The 25292-nt window shown below is 36.6% G+C and overlaps 1 protein-coding gene across 4 annotated transcripts in view; it reads right to left on the bottom strand.

Moving 5' to 3' along the window:
* Positions 1-2647: 2647 nt before the first annotated feature.
* The window catches only part of NEK4 (NIMA related kinase 4), a 100967-nt gene continuing 78322 nt past the window's right edge, over positions 2648-25292 (bottom strand). For 3 of the 4 annotated variants that reach the window (XM_037798100.1, XM_037798079.1, XM_037798107.1), the window contains exon 15: positions 24320-24452. In XM_037798100.1, coding sequence (XP_037654028.1) covers positions 24324-24452 — 129 coding nt within the window. In that variant the 3' untranslated portion in view covers positions 24320-24323. Of the gene's footprint in view, positions 5055-24319; positions 24453-25292 lie in introns of those variants that run through there. The other variant, XM_037798088.1, reaches the window with a different exon arrangement.

Raw genomic sequence — 25292 nt, forward strand, 5'->3', positions numbered from 1 at the left:
CTTTGTCTACAGGGTTTTTTTTTCATTGTTCTGCAAGCATGACTATTAGTAAAAACCAAAGTTAAAAGCTTCGCTGCCCTGAAATTGTCAATGAGTACCATTTCTATTGGAGCTGTAAGTTACAAATATATGTCTTAACAACAGCAAGTACCTATGAAAAAAATAATGTAAATTTGTGGTAACATAATACTTTGGTACCACTGAAATAAGGCTGTTATGCCAAAAACATTTAACCATGGCTTGCTTGAAGTAGAACAAAGAGAAAGCCCATAAAGCTGTAAATTCTGTTTAAACTTTCCAGAGGGTTAAAGAAGAAAAATGTATTAAAGGTATTATCTTGTAAAAGGGGTGGGAGAGGAAGAATTATTATAGGTAATATTATATTTCTTAACACCAGTATACAGTATGAGTTTTACTTAAAAAAAAAAAAAAAAGATAAGAAAAATTAAGAAGGCAGAAATAAGACCAAGCATATCATTAAGTATAATAAATGTGATTAAAGTTAGGCACTCCCAGATGGCATTAAAAATTCAGTTACCTGAAGTTCTCAAAATGACACTCAAAGGCAGAAGCAAGCAGAAAGGAGGGATGATAGTGAAAAAGGCAGATACTTAATATCCAAAAGCATTAAATGGGGGCAAAGAGGGACATTTCATAGCTGCCAAAATGTAGTTGTTATGAATCATTTTGCATTGAATAAGATTTGAAATGTATAATGCAAAGACTGTTACACATACAAAAACTTGACAAAACTACACTTTTGGTAGGAGATCAACACTCTGCCTTGCAGAATTTGACAGATCAAGTGGACAGGAGATAGATATGAAGACTGCTCCACTTGCTGTGGTTCCTATGCCTGGAACATATTCCCTCAGATATCCATGACTTGCTCCCTCCTTTCCTTCAAGTCTCTACCTACATAACACCACAGAGAGGACTTCCCAACTATCCTATACAAGGAAAGCAGTATGCCCTATCACTCTCAATCCACTTACCCTGTTTATTTTTCATGGCATTTAACATATCTCACAGTATATATTTGTTTATTGTTTCTGCTAGAATGTAAGCTCTATGGGAATAGGGGCTTTGTTTTGCTCACTGTTTGCCAGTACCTAGAACAGTACATGACACGTGTTCAATAAATATTTATTGAATAAATGATAGACCTGCATGGTCCAATATGGTGCTACTAGTCACATCTGTCTTTTTAAATTAATGAAATTCAATAAAATTAAGAATTCAATTCCTCAGACGAGCCATATTTCCAGGGTTTAATAGCCAAATACAGTGAGTAGCTACTATATTGAACAGTACAAATATAGAACATTTCCATCATCACAAAATTCTGTTGACCAGGTATGATACAGAAAATATGAATAATATTTAATATGTAATTTGTTTTGTGCATAACAGTTCACCTTTACTGAATGTGCATATGGCCTTTCCATAATGGATCACATACTAAGCAAAAGTGAAAACCAAAAAATTTCAAGAAGTAGAAGTTGTACAGATAATTCAGTAATCACACTGCAGTGTAGGTGGAAGCCAAAGCAAAAAGATAGGATTTCCCTGGCTTCCTAGGTATATAGAAATTGAAACACTTATAAAAGAAAATCAAAACTAGAATTATTCTATGTAGAAACTAATGGCAAAAAGACTTCATCAAAGTCTCCAAAATGTAGCCAAAGCTATATTTGAAGGAAAATTCATAATTAAACAAAGATGAAAAATGAATTAAGCACCAAAGAGGAAAAAAAAAGCAAATAAAAGAAAGTGGGATGAAAATGATGAATGTATGAATATTAAACAACAAAAACTACATGGCATAAGAATAAGAAAATGTAGGGGAGATTTCTTTATAAGAAAATAATGTGTACAACTTCATACCAATAAGTTAAAAAAGTTAAATAAACTTGATGACTTTCCAGAAAGATGTAGAATTCCCAAACATGTAAGATCTGAACAGCTTATGAAGACCAACAGTCTGCCAAAGTGCCCCTATCTGGGCACTGGGACTAAATGGTTTTACAAGTTGAGTTCTAGCAAACACTTGAAACTTAAAATAAATCTTGGAAACCAAGATGTGAGCACTGTAAGGGCAAGGAGTACTTTTTATGTAAGCATTATATCCTCAGCACCTGGCACAGCAACTGGCAAAGAGTACTCTTGATAAGAATTTGTTAAATTGGGAAAGAAGAGTCTCTTCAACAAATGGTGCTGGGAAAATTGAATTTCCATATGCAAAAATATAAAGTTGGACCCTATCTTACACCATATCCCAAAATTAACTCATAATGGATCAAGGACCTAAATATAAGAGTTAAACCATAAAACTTTTAGGGAAAAAAACGGCAAATCTTCAAGGCCTGGGATCTGGCAATGGATTTTTAGGTATGACAACAAAAAAACAACAGATAAATTGGACTTCATCCAAATGAAAACTTTTGTGTATCAACAAGCCCTATCAAAAAAGTGAAAACCAATTTGATAAGAGAAAATAAATGCAAATCATATATCTGATAAGGGTTTAATGTCCAGAATATATAGAGAACGCCAACTCAACAATAAAACGACAGACAACCTAATTAAAAAATGGGCAAAGGACTTGACTAGACACTTCTCCAAAGAAGATAATACAAATGGCCGAAAAGTTCATGAAAAGATGCTCAACCTCATTAGTTATTAGTGAAGGGCAATTCAAAACTACAATGAGATACCACTTCACACCCATGATGATGGCTATTTAAAAATATATATATATAGGCAAAGACAGAAAAATCAGAATCCTTATGCATTACTGATAGGAATGTAAAATGATGTGGCTACTGTGGGAAATGGTTTGGAGGATCTTCAAAAAGTTAAACAGTTGTTCAGGTGAGACACCTAAAGAGATGTGAACCCCCTCCAAATACAGGCATTGGGGTTGCCCCAAAAGCAAAACTCACACAGACTGATGGAAAGATGACTAGGTCAGCTTCACTAGTGAGCATCTGTTCCCCATAGCCAACAGGTCTCAATCCATGGCCAATGCAAAGAACTTTGCACGGCACCCTTTCATGTTCATGTGCTGCTGCAGTGGAAGAACGCCACTCCCTCCCCACCAGAGACAGATATACCACAGGGGTGCGGGATGGATGTAAAACATGTCCACTAGAGTCAGACTGTCTCCAGTGAATGTTTACATAGACTTGGGACAATATGGTATGGAACATAGCAGCAGTCCCCTTATCTACTAGGGGTTTGTGCTTTATTTTGCCAGGCTGACACACCTGGTCCTGAGCACAGGATATTATTGTGGGTCCCAGAGAAAGGTGGCAGGCCATGCTAGGATGGTCCCCTACCTAATAAACAGAAAACCCAGCAATTACACACCTAGGTATATATCCAATAGAATTGAAAATGAACTCAGATACTTGTATGCCATAATGTTCACAGCAGCATTATTCACAATAGCCAAAAGGCAGAAACAACCCAAGTGTCCATCAATACATGAATAGATAAACATAATAGGGTATTACATATATACAATGGAGTATTATTCAGCCATAAAAAGGAATAAATTTCTGATCCATGCTATAATATGGATAAACTTTGGAAAAATTACACCAAGCAAAATAAGCCAGACACAAAAGGATGCTTATTGTATGATTCCACTTATAAGAAATACCTTGAATAAGCAAATTTATAAGGACAGAAAATAGATTACAGGTTACCAAGGGACAGGGGGAGGGGAAGATGAGGAGTTACTACTTAACGCATACAGTGTTTCTGTTTGGGCTGATAAAAAAGTTTTGGTAATGGATGATGGTATGGTAGCCCAACATTATAAATGTAATTTGTGCCACTGAATTGTACACCTAAAAAATGGTTAAAATGGCAAATATCATGTTATATATATATATTACCACAATAAAAATTTTGAAAAAATTATTAAATTATTGGAAAGGGAAAATTTTGGGTATTGTGTGTCATATTTCAAAGAACATAAGATACAATTTTCAAATTTTAAAAATGGAGAATATTTCTGGAGCAAGTATTCATTTTCAGAGTCCCTTGAATATAGGAGTGAATATTTATTATACAAGACTCATTTTATAAAAACTGTTTCCTAGATGGGCATTACCCCCTTATTAAACAACTAACAAAATACATGGTATACATATCATACATTTAAAATATGGGAAGACAACCAAAATCTTGATGTACATGAAAACAAACTTCAGGAGACATACATTAAAAATATCCAACATAAGTAAAAAGTATCTGGACTGTACTTACAAATTGATTAATTCCAAAAGGAATTAGTATTTAAAAAATGTTTTATTGATGGAAAAATAAATCTAACAAAATCAGTATGTAATAACATATTGATTTACAAAGCCAAAATACATGCCCGAAATAAAGTTCATATTAAATAAAAATGTTAAATGTCCATCAATGTGTAAAAAAGGAATTCAATTATTCAAATACTAAATTCAACTTGATATTCTTCAAATCTACTCCTAGAACTGTGAATTGACTTTTAATTATCAGCGACTACCAAATGTTATTAACACTAAAAAGTATTATCACTGGACTTAGCTTTTATCACTACAGAATAATATAAATCTTCAAATCCAATATATTAAGGCCCCGTTTTAAATCTAATTAGTACCTTAAAAAAAATAAAGTACCAGATATAAAGTTGGTGGTTTAAGTCTCAGTTAACAGTAACCAAACAAATGTCTTATAAAAGATTTTTGCTCATAAAGAGAATATGATAGTCAAAGTTTTTTTTCTTTTCTTTCTTTTGTGAGCTTGATTCATATCATTCTGTACTGTCCGATTTTTTTCCAGAAAGAAAACCCTAAAAGACATATAGGCACGTGGAATAGCCTCCAAGTCTTGTTATGGGCTTGTTTTTTTAAGACAAAAACTACAGATATAGGTTTTTAGTTCTGGTAGCAGATTAGAAAAAATTCTCAAAAATTCACATTTTCTTCAAAAAATTTCAACTGGCGAGCTTTCACACTGTAAGTCATATACTTTTCACCCATGTGCTCCTGTAAACGTACCTATTTGGGAAACAGATAAAAAGAAATCAATATGTGGTAGAAATAATATGCAATCTTAGAAGAAGGGCTTTTCTAGGCATGATATTGAAGGCAGAAACCATACGGGAAAATACTAATAGTTAAGTTTACATTAAAATTAGAAATTTTTATCTATCAAAAAGAAAAGGTCATAAGAAACTAAAGGCCAAACAATAAACTAGGGGACATATTTGCAACATATATGCCAATGGGTTGATAGCATTAATTAGAATTGATAAAACCCGTAACAACAACAAAATCAGCCCCATAGATAATTCAGTTAAGGTATTTAAAAATAAGAATAAAAACGACTAACATTTCTAAAATTCAACCTGACTAATAATAAAACACAATGCACTGTGACACCAAATTTATTTCTGTTGATAGTAATGCTTGAAATTAAAATAATACCTAAATGTGTTAAACAGATTATCATGCACCTCCTGTTACAATACACTATGAAGGACTCAATATCACTTCAGTGGTATTCCTGCCAGAAATGCATAACTTGAATCTATTCATGAGGAAACATCAGACAAATCGAAATTGAGGGTCATTTTATAAAACACATGTCAAATACTCTTCAAAGACGTCAAGGTCAAGAAAAACAAAGAAAGAAGGAGGAAACATTCCAGATTAAAGGAGACAACAACTAAACATAAAATGAAATCCTGATTGGTTCCACATCCAGTGTGCCAGTGTGGGGGCTTCATGAACCCACTCCCCAGAGAAATTGGTGAAAATTATAAATAAGATCAAAGTCTCCTGTAATGGACCTATGGGTATACAGCATATGAAAAAAGCACTTATTCAAGAAAATCTACTAAACCTCAGTAAGAATAGTGAGACTGATATTTAAACCAAGACCCACTGACTCCTCCCACATCAACAGACAGAAACTCCATTCCAGCCTGGTGCTCCCAGGAACAGAGGTTCTCTTTCAACGTCATAGTAAAAATGCTGCAAGTCTCAGACCGGAAGAAATTCTTGAAAGCAGCAAAAGAAAAATACAGTGTCAGTTACAAGGGAACCCCACTAGCATTAACAGCTGACTTCTCATAAAAAATAATGGAGGCTAAAAAGCAATGAAACAACATATTTAAAGTGCTGAAAGGACAAAAACTCTCAACCAAGAATCCTACATTCAGCAGGCTATCTTTATTAAGGTAAAATAAAGACATTCCCACATAAACAAAACCTGAGAAAATTAGTGGCCAGAAGATCCACTTTATAAAAAATACTAAAGGAAGTTCTTCAGGCTTAAAACAATGGACCCCATATAATAATTCTTATCCACATGCAAAACCAAAAAGCACTGCTAAAGGTAATTGTAATATTATAAAAGGCAGTATAAATACAATTTCGTCCCCTTTCTTTCCTTAAGTGATTTAAAAAGCAATCATATTTAAAAACATATATAGCATTTTTGGGCTTATAATTATAGAAACATATTTGCTAATAGCACAAAAAGGAGGTGGATGGGAGAAAAGCTATACTGGGCTAAGAAAATGACTTCAGATTTTAACTCAAAAATCAAAAGGTACAAATGAAGAGATCCGCGAATGACAAGTAAGAAAGTAAATATAAGTAAATCTACAAACATCTTGCTCTCCTTTCATCTTTCAATTTCTTTAAAGGACAAAGTTATGTAATTATAACAATGTAACATGGGATTTGTAACATTCATAAGATGCAATATATATCTATAAATAACAACACAATAAGGGAGAAAAGGGAGTAACATTTCTATATCTCACTGGAATTAAAATTAGTACAAATCTGAAACTGATTCTGATAAGTTGTTGTATATGGTAAGCCTTGGGTAGACACTAAGGAATAATGCAAGCGTATATAATGAAAAAATTCATTAATTAAATTAAAATGCTACATTAGAAAACATTCAATGCAAAAGAAAGCAGGAAGGAAGTATAAAGGAACAAAAAAGACGTAAGACATGCAAAACAATAAAAAAATGACACTCATAAACCCAACTATAACAATAATATTAATGTGAATCCAATCAAAAGGCAGAGATTATCAAAATGGTTAAAAAAACAAGATCCCATATAAAACAAGTTTGTAGGGATACACTTTAGATTCAAAGATATGAATACAGTGAAAGTAAAAGGATGGAAAAAGATGTATCACGAAACAGCAACCACAAGAAAGCTGGAGTGGCCAAACTAAAATCACGCAAAAAAGATGTTAAAAAAGAATTTTACTTGAGATAAAGAGGGACGTTTTGTAATGATGAAGTGTTAAATCATCAGGAAGACATAACAGTTGTAAACATAGATGCGTCTAATAGCAGAGCTATAAAATATACAAAGCAAAAACCGAAAGAAATACAGAGACAAACACATTTCAACAATAATGGTTGGAAACATGAATACCCCACTTTTAATAAATTAATGGCTAGAACAACTAGGCAAAGGATCAGGAAATAAAAGAAGTGGACGATACTACAAACCAACCAGACCTAACAGACATCTATAGAACATCCAACCAATAACATCAGAATATACATTCTTCTCAAGTACACACAGAAAATTCTCCAGGATAGACCATATGCTAGGCCATGAAACACTCTGTAAATTTAGAAGGATGGAAATAATAGAAAGTTTGTTCTACAACCACCAAGAATGAAATTAGAAATCAGATAGATATATAGAAAACTAATAATTACATGGAAATTAAACAGCACAGCCCTAAATAACCAATGGGTCAAAGAAGATGTACATCAAAAGGGAAACCAGCAAATAACCTGAGATGAACAAAAATGAATAAACAACATACCAAAATTTATGGAATGCAGCTAAAGCAGTACTCACCTGGAAATTTATAGTTGTAAATGCCTATATTAAAAAAAACCTGAAATCAATAACTTGACCTTTCACTATGTAAAACTGGAAAAAGAAGAGCAAACTAAATCCAAAGAAAGCAGAAGGAATGACATAATAAAGATTAGAACAGAAATTAATGAAATAAAGAATAGAAAAACATTAGAGAAACCCAAGGAAACAAAAATTGGGTCTTCGAAAAGATCAACAAAATTGACAACCATTAGCTAAATTGACCAGGAATAAACGAGCAAAGACTTATATTACCAAAATCAGAAATGAAAGAGGAGACACTACTACCAACCTTACAAAAATAAAAAGGATTACAAATGAAAACTATGGGGGAGTGGTGTCATCAACACGGCGATGTAAACAGCTACTGAAAACTCCTCTCCAGAGATTCAACATAAAAAAGGACAATTCTGAACTGTCTGAATCTCTGGAGGAAGATACAGACTGGAGAAGGACCCTGCAAAAGCCAATTTGAAAAAAGAGAAGAAATATCAGGTAAGAATCTTCTGTCCTGGACCAGCCAGTCCTCTCCCCTCCCACTAACTTGGTCTCAGTGTGGGAAAGGCACAAAGTCAGCAGATGGGACCCCTCCCATCACAGACACAGACTATAAAATCTCTCACAGCAGTGTGACATACCCCGACTGTGTGAAGACCCGGGGGACAAGAAGGACATTTCAAGGCCCAGGTCAGTGAGGGACAAAAAGACTGAGAAAATGTGGACAGAGACTGTTTCCAACCCTGGGTCTGAAAGCACTTTCCCCACCCTTGAGGGAAGCAGCAGCCAGCAGCCGTTTCCTTGCCTTGGGGATGGCTGGAGTACTAGGTCAGCTGAGGGAATACTCTGCCACAGGAGGAGCCCAACATTGAGCCAGATTTTGGCTGGCAAAGTGAGGGCATAGGAACCCTGCAGTTTCAGTTCACCTTGTAGATGCTGTCTGTGCTCCGAGGTAAAGCAGCTTTCTGAGAACTACTAAGTTACCGAACAGTGCCATCTGCTGGACAGTCTGGAAGGGGCAAGGAAATTGAAGCACTTTTTAAAAGATGCTCCAGACCCTTTCTTAGGACCACAGGACCTGGTCTACATGCCTGTACGGAAACCCGGCCCTGTTTTGGCTGAGAAATAAGGAAGACCTAACTGTTAAAGCAGGGCTCTAAAACTAACGCAGGTCTGGCTGGCTGGCAGAAAGCAGAGCACCACTGGAAGCCAGCAGATTTGTATCAACACACACAGCGAACTTTCTGGGGTGCCCAGTTCCTACTTCCCATCCCTGTGGCAGGCCACAGTGCGTGCCTGATTTTAAGGGAAGACTGAGGGCAAAGCCAATCTGACAACTGGCCAGAGAAACAAAGAAAAGATAGAGATCAAAGACAACTAACAAGAAAATCCTAAGCAAAAGAGAGAAAACAACCTCCAGTCTAAACTAATCAAGAAAATCAAATGCCTAGACAGCAAAAAGTCATGAGCCACACCAGGAAACATGAAAATATGGCCCAGTCAAAGGAAAAAAACTAACACCTCAACTGAGATTCAGGAATTGAAACAAGTAAGTAAAGATGTTCAAACAAATCTTCTAAATCAAATCAATGAGTTGAAAGAAAATATGACAAAACAGATGAAGGATATAAAGAAGACACTGGTAACCATAAGGAAGAATTTGTAAACTTGAAAAAACAAATGGCAGAACTTATGGGAATGAAGGATACAATGGAAGAGATGAAAAACATAATGGAGACATACAACAAACTTGGAGAGGCAGAAGAAAGGATTAGTGAAATAGAGGAAATAACTTCTGAAATCCTACACACAAAAGAACAGACGGGGAAAGAATGGAAAAATATGAGCAGGGTCTAAAGAAATTAACGACAACATGAAGTACATGAATATATGTGTTATAGGTGTCCCCGAAGGAGAAGGGAAAAGGGGCAGAAAGAATAATAGAGGAAATAATCAATGAAAATATTCCAACTCTTATGAAAGACATAAATTTACAGATCCAAGAAGCACAGAGGACCCCAAACAGAACTGATCCAAATAGACCTACTCCAAGACACTTACTAATCAGATTTTCAAATGTCAAAGACAAAGTGAGAATACTGACAGCTGCAAGAGAAAAGCAATCCATCACATAGAAAGGAAGCTCAATAAGTTTAAGTGCAGATCTCTCAGCAGAACCCATGGAAGCAAGAAGGTAGTGTCATGATATATTCAAGATACTGAAAGAGAAAACGTGCCAACCAAGAATCCTATATCCAACAAAACTGTCCTTCAAAATGAGAGAAAGTTTAAAATATTTTCAGATAAACAGATACTGAGAGAGTTCATGAACAGGAGACCTCCTCTACAAGAAATACTAAAGGGAGTGTTACAGACAGATAAGAAAAGACAGGAGGGAGAGGTTTGGAGAACAGTGTAGAAATGAAGATACCAGGAGACAGAAAGAGTGTAGAGATCAGGCATTTGAAGGAGTACAGAATGTTCAAGAGGATTGATTGTATAGATCCAGAAATGGGTAGCACAATACTGTGATAGTAACAAAATATTGTAAGTACACTGAACAAAGAGGACTATGAGTACAGTTGAAAGAGGAAGGTTAGGGGTATGTATGATGCCAGAAGGGAAGATAGAAGATAAAGACTGGAACTGCATAACTTAGTGAAACCTAGAGTGGGTAATGATTGTGATTAAATGTACAAATATAAGAATGTTTTTATATGAGGAGAACAAATGAATGTCAACTTTACAAAGTGTTGAAAATGGGATGGTATTAGGGAAAAAATACGATCAATGCAAACTAGAGTCTATAATTAACAGTAACATTGTAATACGCGTCTATTAATTGTAACAAAGGCAATATACCAAAGCTAAATGTCTATAAAAGGGGGATATAAGAGAGGGGTATGGAATTCTCAGCATTGGTTTTGTTGTCTGACCTTTTTATTATTTATTTATTTATTTATTTAATCTTTTTTTTTCTTTTTCTTTTTTCTCCTCTTCCTCTTTCTCTGCAGAAAAAATGGAAATGTCCTCATATGGACTGTGGTGGTAAATGTGTAACTATGTGATTATACCAGAACCAATGATTGTTTACTTAGGAGGGAATGTATGGTGTGTGAATAAAACTGTTTAAAAAATAGAGTGACATGTGTTGGAGAAAATGTGGAGAGAGGGATGTACCTAATCACTGTTGGTAGGGAAGTAGAATGGTGCAGCCCATCTGGAGGGCAGTGAGGAAGTAAAGTATGAGGTTGTCATATGGTTCTGCAACCCTGTTAATGGATATATACTTGGAAGAACTGAGAACAGGGACATGAATGTTCATGTGCACACTGGGGTTTATGGTGGCACAGTGGGGTTTATCATGATTCGCAATGGATGGAGGTGACCTAAGGGTACATTAACTGATGAATGGAATGGAGAACTGTGGTGTATACATACAATTGAATATTGATTGATTACGAAGAGGAATGAAGTTGTGAGGTATGCAACTAGGTGAACGGACCTTGATAACAGTATATTGTGTGAAATAAACCAGGAAGGAAGGAAGGGAGGGAGGGAGGGAGGAAGGAAGGAAAGAAAACTATGAACAGTTGTTTGGCAAAAAATTAGGTAACTTAAATGTAATGGGCAAATTCCTACAAAGACAAACTATAGAAACTGACTCTAGAAGGAACAGAAAATCTGAAACCATCTAGAACAAGTAAAGAGATTGAATACTGCAAATGAACACAGAAGCAAAAAATCCTCAACAACATACTAGCAGGGAGGATCTAAGATGGCAGCATAGAGAGGAGTGGAAGCTAAGTAGTCCCCCTGGAACAACTAAAAAAAACCAGAAACAACTAGCAAATAATCCAGAATAACTGCAGGGATACAAACGTGACCGTCCACTCGTCATACGCCAACCTGAATTGGGAGGAATGCCCAAGATCACAGCATAAAATCTGTAAGTAAAAACTGTGGATCCAAATCGGGAGACCCCTCCCCCACAGCCCAAGCGACAAAGCCTTGTGGTGCCAGAGAGAAGCCTTCTCCCAGCAAGCGAATATAGCTCAGCTGAGCTCCAACTGGGGTTTTAATTAGCGAGTGTGAACTGCTCACTACAAGGTATGAACCCCCAACAAGTAGACAAAGGCTTTGGGTGACAACTGACCTTGGAGAGCTGGAGGGTCGCCTCAGACTAGCTCTGTTCCTTTTTCGACTCAGTGGAGTAAGCCTCAGCCATTTTCAGTTCCCAGTTCTGTGACCCAGACAGAGTGTGGCACAGGCAGAGAGAGACCACTGAAATGCTAATGACCTTCCCCTAGGGGGTCTATCTTCTCTAAGAGGAAAGGGGCAGGGCCCAGCTTTACTACCTGCCTTTCATTCAGAACTTACACCAGTCAAGAATTATAGGCTACAGGCGCCACCTGCTGGGCAGAAAAGCATAGTGACCGGAGGCATCAGAGGTTGTACCAGTTTTCTAAGTCACACCCTCAGGGAAACTGGATACTGAATATTTCTTCCTTCTAGGATGTTAGCCCATTCTGGTCTGGGGAGGCCTGACTGGGGTAACCAAGGAAACCATGCCTAGACAACAGAAAACTACAACCTACACCAAAAAAAATGAAGTTATGGACCGGTCAGGGGAAAAAACTTGCACTTCAGCTGTGATACAGGAATTGAAACAACTAATAATAAATGAATTAAAAAAGTTTAGGGAAGATATGGCAAAAGAGATGAACTGTATAATGAAAACCCAGTACGTACATAAGGTAGAAACTGCAAGTTCAAAAAAACCAACTGGCGGAATCTATGGAAATGAAAGGCACAACACAAGAGATGAAAAACACACTGGAAACATACAACAGCAGATCTCAAGAGGCAGAAGAAAACACTCAGGAACTGGAGAACAAGGCACCTGAAAGCCTACACACAAAAGAACAGATAGAGAAAAGAATGGAAAAATACGAGCAACGTCTCCAAGAACTTAAAGACAAAACGAAAAGCAAGAATTTACGTGTCATTGGTGTCCCAGAAGGAGAAGAGAAGGGAAAAGGGGCAGAAGCAATAATAGAGGAAATAATCAATGAAAATTTCCCATCTTTTATGAAAGACATAAAATTACGGATCCAAAAAGCGCAGCGTACCCCAAACAGAATAGATCTGAATAGGCCTATGCCAAGACACTTAATAATCAGACTATCAAACATCAAAGATAAAGAGAGAATCCTGACAGCAGCAAGAGAGAAACGATCTATCACACACAAATGAAGATTGTTAAGACTATGTGTGGATTTCTCAATAGGAAACATGGAGGCAAAAAGGAAATGAGGTGATATATTTAAGATGCTGAAAGAGAAAAAGCATCAACCAAGAATCCTATATCTGGCAAAAGTATCCTTCAGATATGAGGGAAAGCTTAAAATATTCTCTGACAAACAGACAATGACTGAGTTTGTGAACAAGAAACCTGTTCTACAGGAAACACTAAGGGAAGCATTGCAGACAGAAAGGAAAAGACAGGAGTGAGAGGTTTGGAAAACAATTTTGGGTGATGGTAGCACAGCAATGTAAGTACACTGAACAAAGATGACCGTGAATATGGTTGAAAGAGGAAGGCTGGGATCATGTGGGACACCAGAACAAAAGACGGAACGATAAAGACTGGAACTGTGTAACTCAGGGAAACCTAACATGCGCAATGATTGTAATAAAAGGTACAAATATGTTTTTACATGAGGAGAACAAATGAATGTCAACATTGCACGGTGTCAAAAACAGGGTGGGATTGGGGGGAAATACAATCAATGCAAACTAGAGGCTAGAACTAACAGAAACATTGTATTATGCTTCCTTTAATGTAACAAAAGCAATATACCAAAGCTAAATGCATATGGGTGGGGTGGGGAATAGGGGAAGGGTATGGGACTCCAGGCATTGGTGACTCTTTATTCTACTTCAGGTTAATGCTGTCTTTCCTTTTGTCACCTTCTAGCTATCAAGTTTTTTTGTTTGTTTGTTTTTCTCTTTCTCTTGCCTTTTTCTTTTGCCTCTCTGCCTTCTTTGACTCTTCCTCTGTCTTTGTGGAAGAAATGTCCTTACATAGAGAGTGGCAATGGTGCTCAATACATAAATACATGATTGTTTACTTAGGACGGAATGTATAGTGTTTGAACAAAGCCATCTTAAAAGAAATGGGTTGATGAAGAAACCTTGAGGGCACTATATTGAGTGAAATAAGACAGACACATAAAGGCAAATATTGCAGGGTCTCACTGACATGAAGTAATTATAATATGTAAACTCATAGACATGAAATATAAGTTACCAGGATATAGAATGAGACTAAAGAATGGGGAGAGGTTGCTTATTATGAACAGAATGTTCAACTAGGGTGAACTTAAATATTTGGAAATGGACAGGGGTGATGGCAGCATGTAATGAGAATAACTAACAGTGCTGAAAGGTGTGTGAAGGTGGCGGAAAGGGTAAGCTCAGAGTCATGCATGTCACCAGAAGGAAAGGTGGAGGTTAAAAGATGAGAATGTATAAAACAGTGAATCTTGTGGTGGACAATGTCCGTGATTAACTATACAAATATTAGAAATCTCTCTCACGAACTAGAACAAATGTATGTCACTATAACTAGAGGTTAATAATAGAGAGGCATATAGGGAAAAATATATATCTATTGCAAATAATATACTAGAGTTAGTAATATTTTAACATTCTTTCATCAACAGTAACAAATGTACTATACCAAAACTATGAATCAGTAATGGAGGGGGGAGTGTGGTTAGGGGTATGGGAGAATGAGTTTCCTATTTTTTGTCTTTGTTTCTTCTCTGGAGTAGTGAAAATGTTCTAAAAATTGAAAACAAAAATAATTGTGTAGATGGATGCACAGCTGTATGGTGGCGCCGTGGGAAATCGACTATACACTTTAGATCGTTGGATAGTTGTATGGTATCTGAACAATCTCAATAAAAAAAATAAATTTTAAAAACATGAATAAATAAATAAAAAAAATAAAAAACACTAGCAAACCAAATCCAGCAACACTTAAAAAGGATTATATACCATCACCAAGTGGGATTTATCTCAGGAATGTAAGGTTAGTTTAACATCCAAAAATCAATTAAAATAATACACCATAACAATAGAATGAAAAACAAAAACCACACGATCATCTCAATAGATACAGAGAAAGCAATTCACAAACCCCATACCCTTTCATGATAAAGAAAGCATTCAATAAACTAGAAACAGAAGGGCCATTCTATCAGACATTAATCTGATAAAATGCATCTATAAAAAACTTACACCTAATCTCACACTTAACAGTGAAAGACAGGATGCTTTCCCCTTAAGATCTAAAATGCCCTCTTCTCACTGCTTCTATAGAAATAATAGGCATCCCAATTTGGAAAGAAAGAAATAAAACAGTCTCCAATCATAGATGACATGATCTTGTATATAGAAAATGCTAACGAAATACAATGAGAGATAATATACAGTTCAGGAAGGTTACAGGATACAAACATCCATAAAGAAAATTCAGTTATATCCCTATACACTTGTAATGAACAATCCAAAAATGAAATTAAGAAAGTAATTACAAAAGCATCAAAAAGAATAAAATATTTAGGAATAAATTTAACAATAGAAGTACAAAATCTATACTCTGAAAACTACAAAATAATGTTGAAAAGAAGTAAGAATATTAATAAATGGAAAAACATCTCATGTTTATGGATTGGAAGACTTAAGATTAAGACAGCAACATCCTCCCAAATTGATCTACACATTCAACACAATCCCTATCAAGATCCTAGCTGGCTTTTTTGAAGAAATTGATAAACTGATTCTAAAATTCATATGGAATTGCAAAGGACTCAGAATTGACAAAACAATCTTGAAAAAGAAAAACAAAGTTGGAGCCTCACCCTTCCCGATTTCAAAACTTACTATGAAGCAACAGTTATCAAGATGGTGTGGTACTGGAATAAAGACAGACAATGAGACAAATGGAACAGAACTGAGAGTCCAGAAATAAACCCATGTATTATGGTCAACTGATTTTCAGTAAAGGGAAAGAACAGTCTTCAACAAATGGTGCTGGGAAAACTGGACAGCCACACACAAAAGAATGAAATTGTTCTTCTACCTTATACCATATAAAAAATTAACTCAAAATGGGTAAAAAACCTAAATACTAGAGCTAAAACTATAGAACTCTTAGAAGAAAATATAGGCATAAATGGCCTCATATTTGGCAATGGATCTCAGATATGACACCAAAAGGACAAGCAGCAAAAAACAAAAATAGATTGAACTTCAACAAAACTAAAAATTTTTGTGTTTCAAAGGACACTATCAATAAAGTTAAAAGATGACCCACAGAATGACAGAAAATATTTGGAAATCATTATATCTGACAAGGGATTTGTATACAGAATAAAGAACTCTCTAAAACTCTATAATAAAAAGACAACCCAATTTTAAAAATGGGCAAAGGGCATGTTTTGGTTTGCTAACACTGATGAAATGCAATATACCATAAATTGTTTGGCTTTTACAGTGAGGATTTATTAACTTACAATTTACAGTTCTAAGGCCATGAAAATGTCCAAATTAAGGCATTATCTGGATGATACCGTATTCCTGAAGAAAGGCTGCTGGCTATCCCAGACACCTCTGACACATGGGAAGGTGCATGGCAATGTCTGCTGGTCCTACTCTCCAAGGTTTTGTTGCTTCCAGCTTGTGACTTCAGTGGCCTCCTCTCTGAGCTTCTGCATGTTTCTCTCTTTTAGCTTCTCTCTCTTGGCTTCTCTGGGTGGTTCTCTGTTTTCTGTGTGTCCTTTATCCTCTTATAAAGGACTACAGTAAGTGGATTAAGATGTACCTTAAATAAGGTGGGTCACATCTCAACAGAAATAACCTAATCAAAGAGCCCCACCCATAATAAGTCTACACCCAAAGGAATGAATTAAAAGAACATAATGTTTTCTGGGGTACATAACAGCTTCAAACCATCACAGGGAAGAAAAATGAACGAACTGGAAAAAGACCCTGACACTAACTGGTGGTAACCCTGGAATCAGATTGGACATTTAGAACCATCATGGGAATGCCAGACAAAGGGAGAGGCTGCCAACATTTCAGCTTTTGTAAGTAAAGGCAAACACAAACCAGTGACCAGCACCCATTCCTCAGCTCCACAGCCAAGATTCCAGGAGTGGACAGCTGGGACTATGATGGGCAGAGGAAATCTCATCTTCCAAAAGTTGGGGCTGGAAATGAGGTTCATCTGGGGAATCCCTGAGGGACTAGCACAGAGGCTAGCATCAGTTTTGGTCCTCCTTGGCAGGAAGAGTTCTAGACTCCCACCAGCATCAACCAGGCTGTTTGCTTTTCTTTTTCTTTATCTTCTTCTTTTTCCTTGTGTGTAAGTTTCTTGGTCTGGCAGATATCTGAGGGACTAGCACAGATACCAGCCTCAGTTTTGGCTCTCTCAGCAGCAGCAGTTTCTGGCCTCACACCACCATCTACTTCACATAAAAAGGCAGTATGTCCTTTTTTTGGTGAGTTTTCTTTCTTTCTCTTAGTGGGTGTGCATGTGTTTGGGTCTGGCATATCTCTGAGGGACCAGCATGGACAGCTGCCTCAGTTTCAGCCTCAACAGCAGTAGCTTCAGACTTCCCACTGGCATCTATCAAGAAACCTGAAAAGGCAATGTACCTATTGTGTGTGTGTATGAGAGGTAGGGGGTGGGGTATTTTCTTTGTTTCTCTCTTACTTTATTTTCCTTTTGTTCTTTTTTATTTCCTTTTTTTTTTTTTTTTTGGCTTGGCAGACTGAGGAGTGGGAGAACTAGATTTTCAGAGTAACCACAGCATAATACTCAGAATGTCCAGTTCTTAACAAAAAACTACAAAACACACAAGGAGACAGAAAAGTATAGCCTGGTCACAGGTAAAAACAAGAGTTCAACAAAAACTCTCCCAAAGGAAATCCAGGTGCTAGAATTACTAATCAAAGATCTTAGCATAACTCTCTTAAATAGGATCAATGAAATAAAGGAAAACCTGGACAAAGAACAAAGGAAATCAGGAAAACAGTAGATGAATAAAATGAGCATTTCAAGAATGAGACAGAAATTATAAAGAACCAAAGAGAAATTGTGGAGCTGAAAAATATAATAATTCAAAAGCATAATGGAGCAGGCAGAATAAAGGATCACGGAACCAAAGATAATTGAAATGATTCAGTCTGAGGAACAGAAAGAAAAGAGAATTTTAAAAAGTAAACCGATCTTGAAGAATCTGTGGGCACCATCAAGTATACCAATATACACATTATAGGAGTCCCAGAAAGAGAAGAGAGAAAGGGGAAAAAAAAATATTTGAAGAAATAATGGCCCCAAACTTTCCAAATCTGATGGAAGATATGAATATAAAATTCAAGAAACTCAAAGAAATCTAAGCAAGATAAACTCAAAGAAATCCACACCAAGACATATACCATTAAATTGTCAAAACCCAAAGACAAAGGGAGAATCTTGAAAAACAGCAAGAGAAGCAATGTGTCACATACGGGGTCTTTAAGAAGATTAACATCCAATTTCTCATTAGAAAGCACGTGGCCAGAAGGCAGTGGGATGACATATTCAATGTATTGAAAGAAAAAAATTGCCAACCAAGAATCCAGCAAAACTGTACTTCAAAACTAGGGAGAAATTAAGACATTTCCAGATACACAAAAGCTGAGCCAGTTCATTACCCCTAGACCTGTTTCACAAGAAATGCTGTAAGGAGAGTCCTTTATGTTGAAAGGTTGCAAGGAAAGGAAAGGACACCAGATAGGAACTTGAAGATGAATGAACAAATAAAGACCTCTAGTATAGTTAACTAGATGGATAAATATATAAGGCAGTATTATTGCATTCTTCATTTGTCTTTTACTTCTAACATGGTTTAAAATTCAAAAAGATAAACACAATCAGAAACCTTTGTTACTGGGCATACAATGTATAAGACATAATATGGACAAGAATAACAAAAAGAGGAGTGACAGATGAATACAGGTACAAACTGTGTAGGCTACTGAAGTTAAGTTGGTATCAATACAAACTAAACTGTAATAATTTAGGATGTTAAATATAATCCCCACGGTAACCATAAAGAAAATATCTAATAAATCTACACAAAAGGAAAAGAGAAGTGATTCAAAATGACTCATTACAAAACATTATCTGAACTAAAGAGAAGGCAGTAATGGAGGAAAGGAAGGACAAAATGAGATGTACAAAAACCAATAGCAGAGGGAGAAACTAAGATGGTGGCTAGGAGAGACAGGGCAAAAAAAACACCTCCAAGAAAAATACTAGATAGAGGCAAGAAAGTGACCCAGAACACCAGTTCCAGTGATGCACCAGCTGGACAATGTCTGCTAAATCCACAGGGACCGTGCACTTGGTGAAACCAGGAGTCTGCATTCTGAAACAAGTGAGTAAGTCGGCTGAATGTCCGGCAGCCACGCTGTGGTGTGGGGAAACCGTGGATTGGCATTTGGAGGCAGACTAGTTTTTAAAAAAAAAAACCTGAAAGCAGCTGCAGATACGGCAGTGAGAACCACACAGTGAAGCGCAGCAGGAAAGGGCTATGTGAACACCTCAATATCTGCTGTGGAAGATAGCCTTTAATGCACCCACTGCTAGTTGTCTCGGAGCGAGGAGGGCAGAGGAGAGCCAAAAGGGGAAAAGAACCATGCCCCTTGCAGCCATCTTCCCAGTGGGCTGGGAATGCTCCTGCCCAGTGCCGGAGCCGCGACAAGGGACCCAGTGTGACGGAAAGTGTTTCCGGCAACACCGCGCACACACAGTATCGGGCGTGGACAAAAGCCTTTCATGCACTCACAGCTAATTGTCCCTGAGCTGGGAAGGCGGAGTTGTGTGAAAAGGGAAAAATTAAACACACCCCATTCAGCCATCTTTACAGCAGGCTGGGAACGCCACTGCAAGGCCCAGCGGTCCAGGGCTTCCCTTGAGGGATGGTGCGCACTTCTGACACAGCACAGCCTTCCCTCAGCAAAGGCCCTAGAAGGGCATGGCTGGGAAGACGAACCAACCAGGAAAACCCAGGGACACTACGCCAATACCAAGGACTTGTGGGTCAGCGGCAGAGACAATCTGTGGCGAGACTGAAATGAAGGTTTAGACTCTTGCAACAACCTTACATCTACAGGAACACCTGGGAGGTTTGATTTTTAAAGCTTCCCTGCCTCCCTAGTTGCTCAGATATATGCCCCACATTCAGGGCAGACAGCATCAACAACACACCCAAACTTGGTGCACCAATTGGACCCCACAAGAACCAGATCCCCACACACCACAAAGACAAAGTTGGGGAGAACTGAATTGAGGGGAATAGGTGACTCGCGGACACCATGTGCTGGTTAGTTAGAGAAATGCACGCCACCAAGCCGTAGATCTGACAAATTAGAGATTTGTGTCTGAATAATCCTTCATATCCTAAAAGAACCCTATCAAGTAAAGCAAATGCCAAGAGCCCAAAAACAACAGAAAAATTTAAAGCATATGAAAAAACCAGACAATATGGATAATCCAAACCCAAACACACAAATCAAAAGATCAGAGGAGACATAGTACTTGGAGCAATTAATCAAAGAACTAAAGACAAACAATGAGAGCATGGCATAGGATATAAAGGACATGAAGAAGACCCTGGAAGAGCATAAAGAAGAAATTGCAAGAGTAAATAAAACAGTAGATGATCTTATGGAAATAAAAGAAACTGTTGGCCAAATTAAAAAGACTCTGGATAGTCATAGTACAAGACTAGAGAAAGCTGAACAATGATTCAGCGACCTCGAGAAGCACAGAACAGAAAAGAACAAAAGAAAGAATGGAGAAAAAAATTGAAAGGGATCTCAGGGATAGGATAGATAAAATAAAACATCCAAATTTAAGACTCATTGGTGTCCCAGAAGGGGAAGAGAAGGGTAAAGGTCTAGAAAGAATATTCAAAGAAATTGTTGGGGAAAACTTCCTAAACCTTCTACACAATATAAATACACAAAGCATAAATGCCCAGCGAACTCCAAATAGAATAAATCCAAATAGACCCATTCCAAGACATATTCTGATCAGACTGTCAAATACTGAAGAGAAGGAGCCAGTTCTGAAAGCAGCAAGAGAAAAGCAACTCACCACATTCAAAGGAAACAACATAAGACTAAGTAGCGACTACTCAGCGACCACCATGGAGCGAGAAGGCAGTGGCATGACGTATTTAAATTTCTGAGAGAGAAAAATTTCCAACCAAGATACTTTATCCAGCAAAACGTTCCTTCAAATTTGAGGGAAAGCTTAAATTTTTCACAAACAAATGCTGAGAGATTTTGCTAATAAAAGACTTGCCCTACTTCAGATACTAAACAGAGCACTACCAACACAGAAATAAAGAAAGGAGAGAGAGATATAGAACAATTTAACAGATATATATAGAACATTACATCCCAAATCACCAGGATACACATTCTTCTCTAGTGGACACAGAACTTTCTCCAAAGTAGACCATAGGCTGGGACATTAAACAAGCCTCAATAAGTTTTAAAAAATTGAAATTATTCAAAGCACATTCTCTGACCACAATGGAATACAAATGGAAGTCAATAACCATCAGAGACAGAAAATTCACAAACATCTGGAGGTTAAAAATGAGGGGGAGATGAAAACATTCCCGGATAATCAAAAGCTGAGGGACTTCATCACCAGTAGATCAGTCCTATAAGAAATGCTAAAGGGAATTGTGCAGGCTGAAAGGAAGGGACACTAAACAATTGACTGAAACCACATGAAGAAATAAAGATTTCCAGTAAAAATCACTTGGTAAATATAAATACCAGTACTGCTGTATTTTTGATTTGTAACTCCACTATTTACTTCCTATAGGATCTAAAATACATAAACTGTAATGATAAATCAGTTGTTTTGGACTCAATGTAAAATAAATAATTTTTGAAAAGAACTACATAAAGGTGGGGGAATGGAGGAGTATAGGAACATAGTTTATGTGTCCTATTGAAGTTAAGTTGGTGTCAAAGAAAACAAGATTGTTATAGAGTTAAGATGTTAAATTTAAGCCCCATGGTAAACACAAAGAAAGTATCAGAGAATATGATCATGGAGATGAAAAGTAGAGTATGGCTTACGAGAAGTGGGGGAAGGGGCAGTGGGGAGTTAATAAGAAATGAATGGAGGGTTTCTGTTTGGGGTGGAGGGAAATTTCTAGTAATGGACGGTGGGAAGGTGACGGCACTGCAACATTGTGAATATGATTAATCCCACTAAATGGAATGTTTGGGAGGGGTTGGAATGGGAAGATTTATGCTGTAGATATGTTTACACAATTGAAAAAAAAAAAGGCAGTCTAAATAGATAATGACAATTAAATGCCATAGATGATCCTGGATAAGATCTTAGAGGACAAAAGGCTCAAAAGGACACAATTGGGACATGAGAAAAAAAATGAAATATAGAATGTATGCTTTATATCAATGTTAAATTTCTTGAACTTCTTAACTACACTTAATGTGATTACATTAATGAATATTCTTGTTCATAGGAAATGTATATGTGAATTATATTATTTGTTCAAGGATGTGTGCAACTTGCTCTCATATGTTCAGAAGACAGAGCAATAGATGATGGATGACAGATAAGGAAGGAGGATGGGAGGGAGGGAAAGAAAGAAATGGTAAAGTGACAAACTGTTAAGGTTGGTAGACCTGGATTTCGGTGGAGGGGGTTTGGGGTACGATGGAGTTCTGTGTATGGGGTTTGTATTACTTTTGCAACTGTTACTGTAAGTTTGAATTTATTTCAAAATAAAAATAAAAAAAACAATTATCAAAATGGCAGAAGTCTTACCCTATGAGTAATTAACTTAAATGTAAATGAATTAACCTCTCCAATCAAAAGGCAGCGACTAGCAGAATGGATAAAGAATCATGATAGAACGATATGTTGACTACAAGATTCTCATCTTAGATCCAAAGACACAAAAAGGTTGAGAGTAAAAGGATGGCAAAGAAGATTCCATGCAAATAGTAACAAAAAGAGAGCTGGGGTGACTATACAAATATCAAATAAAATAAACTTTAAGTCAAAAACTGTTAAAAGTGATAAAAAGACACTATATGTTGTTAAAGACCTCAATTCAACAAGAAGACATAACAATTATAAATTATACAGATACCTAAAAACAGGCCCCCGAAATATATGAAGGAAACTGATAGAATTGAAGGGAGAAACAGTTGTACAATAATCATTGGAGACTTCCATACATAACTTTCAATACTGAATAAGAACATCCAGACAGAAGATAAATAAGGGAATAGAGGACATGAACAACACTGTAAACCAACCAGATCCAACAGACATATATAGAACACTTTACCCAACAACAACAGAATAAATATTCTTTTCAAATGCACACAGGATATTCTCCAGAAAAGACAATACGTTATGGCACAAGACAAGTCTCAATACATTTAAAAATATTTAAATCACATAAAGTAACTCCGATCACAATGAAATTAAGCTGAAAATCAATAACAAAAGCAAAAAAATCACAAATATGTGGAAATTAAACAGCACATTCTTAAACAACCAACGAGCTAAAGAAGAAATCACAAGGGGAATTAGAAAAAATCCATAGGGACAAATGAAAATAAAAACACAACACACCAAAACTTACGAGATGAGGTGAAGGCAGTACACAGTGGGAAATTTATAGCTATGATTGCCTATATTGGGAAAAAAAAAAACTCAAATCAATAACCTAACCTCACATCTTGAGGAACTAGAAAGGAAAAGCAATGTAACCCAAAAATTTTCAGATGGAAGGACATACTTAAGATTAGACTGGAGATATATGAAATTGAGAATAAAAAAAAACAATTGAAAAAAAAAACTAAACTAAAAGTTGGTTCTCTGAAAAAGGCAATAAAATTGACAACTTTTAGCTAGGCTGAAAAAGAAAAATAGAAGCAAATAGCTATAAACAGAAATGAAAATGGTGACACCACTATTGACTTTGTAGAAATAAAAAGAATTACAAGACAATAGTAAGAACAATTGTTCTCCAACAAATTACATAATCTAGATGAAATGGACAAAGTGCTGGAAACACATAAATTACCTAAATTGACTCAACAAAAAACAAAAAAAAACAAAAATCCTCAATAGACTTTTTTTTTTTTGGCTTTTAACAATGGGGATTTATTAAGTTACAAGTTACAGTTATAAGGCCATGAAATGTCCCAATTAAGGCATCAACAAGAGGATACCTTCTTTGAAGAAAGGCTGCTGCCATCTGGGGTTCCTCTGTTACATGGGAAGGCACATGGCAACGTCTGCTGGTCCTTCTCTCCTGATTCTGGTTCCAATGGTTGTCTCCAAATGTCTCTGGGAGTTTCCCTCCCTCCCTCTCTCCTGGGCTTTCACGTCTTTTATCGTCTCACAAAGGAATCCAGCAACAGGATTAAGACCCGTCTTTTTTTTTTTTTTTTGAAATAAATTCAAAGTTATAGGAACAGCTGCAAAAACAAAAAACCTTGTGGATCACACCCCCTTTATTTAGTGTATGGATGAGTAGAAAAATGGGGATAAAACTAAAGGACAAATGGGGATGGGGGGGATGATTTGGGTGTTTTTTTTCTTTTTCACTTTTTTTTTTTCTTGTTCTGGTTCTTTCTGATGTAAGGAAAATGTTCAGAGATAGATTGTGGTGATGAACGCATAACTATGTTATCATACTGTGGACAGTGGATTGTATACCATGGATGATTGTATGGTGTGAATGTATTTCAATAAAACTGAATTTAAGAAAAAAAAAAAATACAAACCCCATACACAGAACTCCAGCATACCCTGACCCCCCTCCCCCGATACCCCGATCCACCAACTTTAACACCATGTCACAATGCCATTTTCTTTCCCTCCTTCCCTCCCTATCATCCATTATCTATCGATTGCTCTGTCTTCTGAACATATGAGAGCAAGCTGCACACATCCTTGAACAAACACTATAATTCACATATACAATTCCTATGAACAAGAACATTCTTTTATGCAATCCCATTAAGTGCAGCTAAGAAGTTCAAGAAATTCAACATTGATACAAAGTTTACATTCTATATTTCCTTTTTTTTTCTTATGTCCCAACTGTGTCCCTTTGAGCCTCCTGTCCTCCATCCTCAGATCCCATCCAGGATCATCCTTGGCATTCAACTGTCATCTATTTAGACTTTTTTTTTTTTCCAATTGTGGAAACATATATACATACAGCCTAAATCT

This window comes from Choloepus didactylus, chromosome 1, assembly GCF_015220235.1.
Source record: "Choloepus didactylus isolate mChoDid1 chromosome 1, mChoDid1.pri, whole genome shotgun sequence".
Taxonomy (NCBI): Eukaryota; Metazoa; Chordata; class Mammalia; order Pilosa; family Megalonychidae; genus Choloepus; species Choloepus didactylus.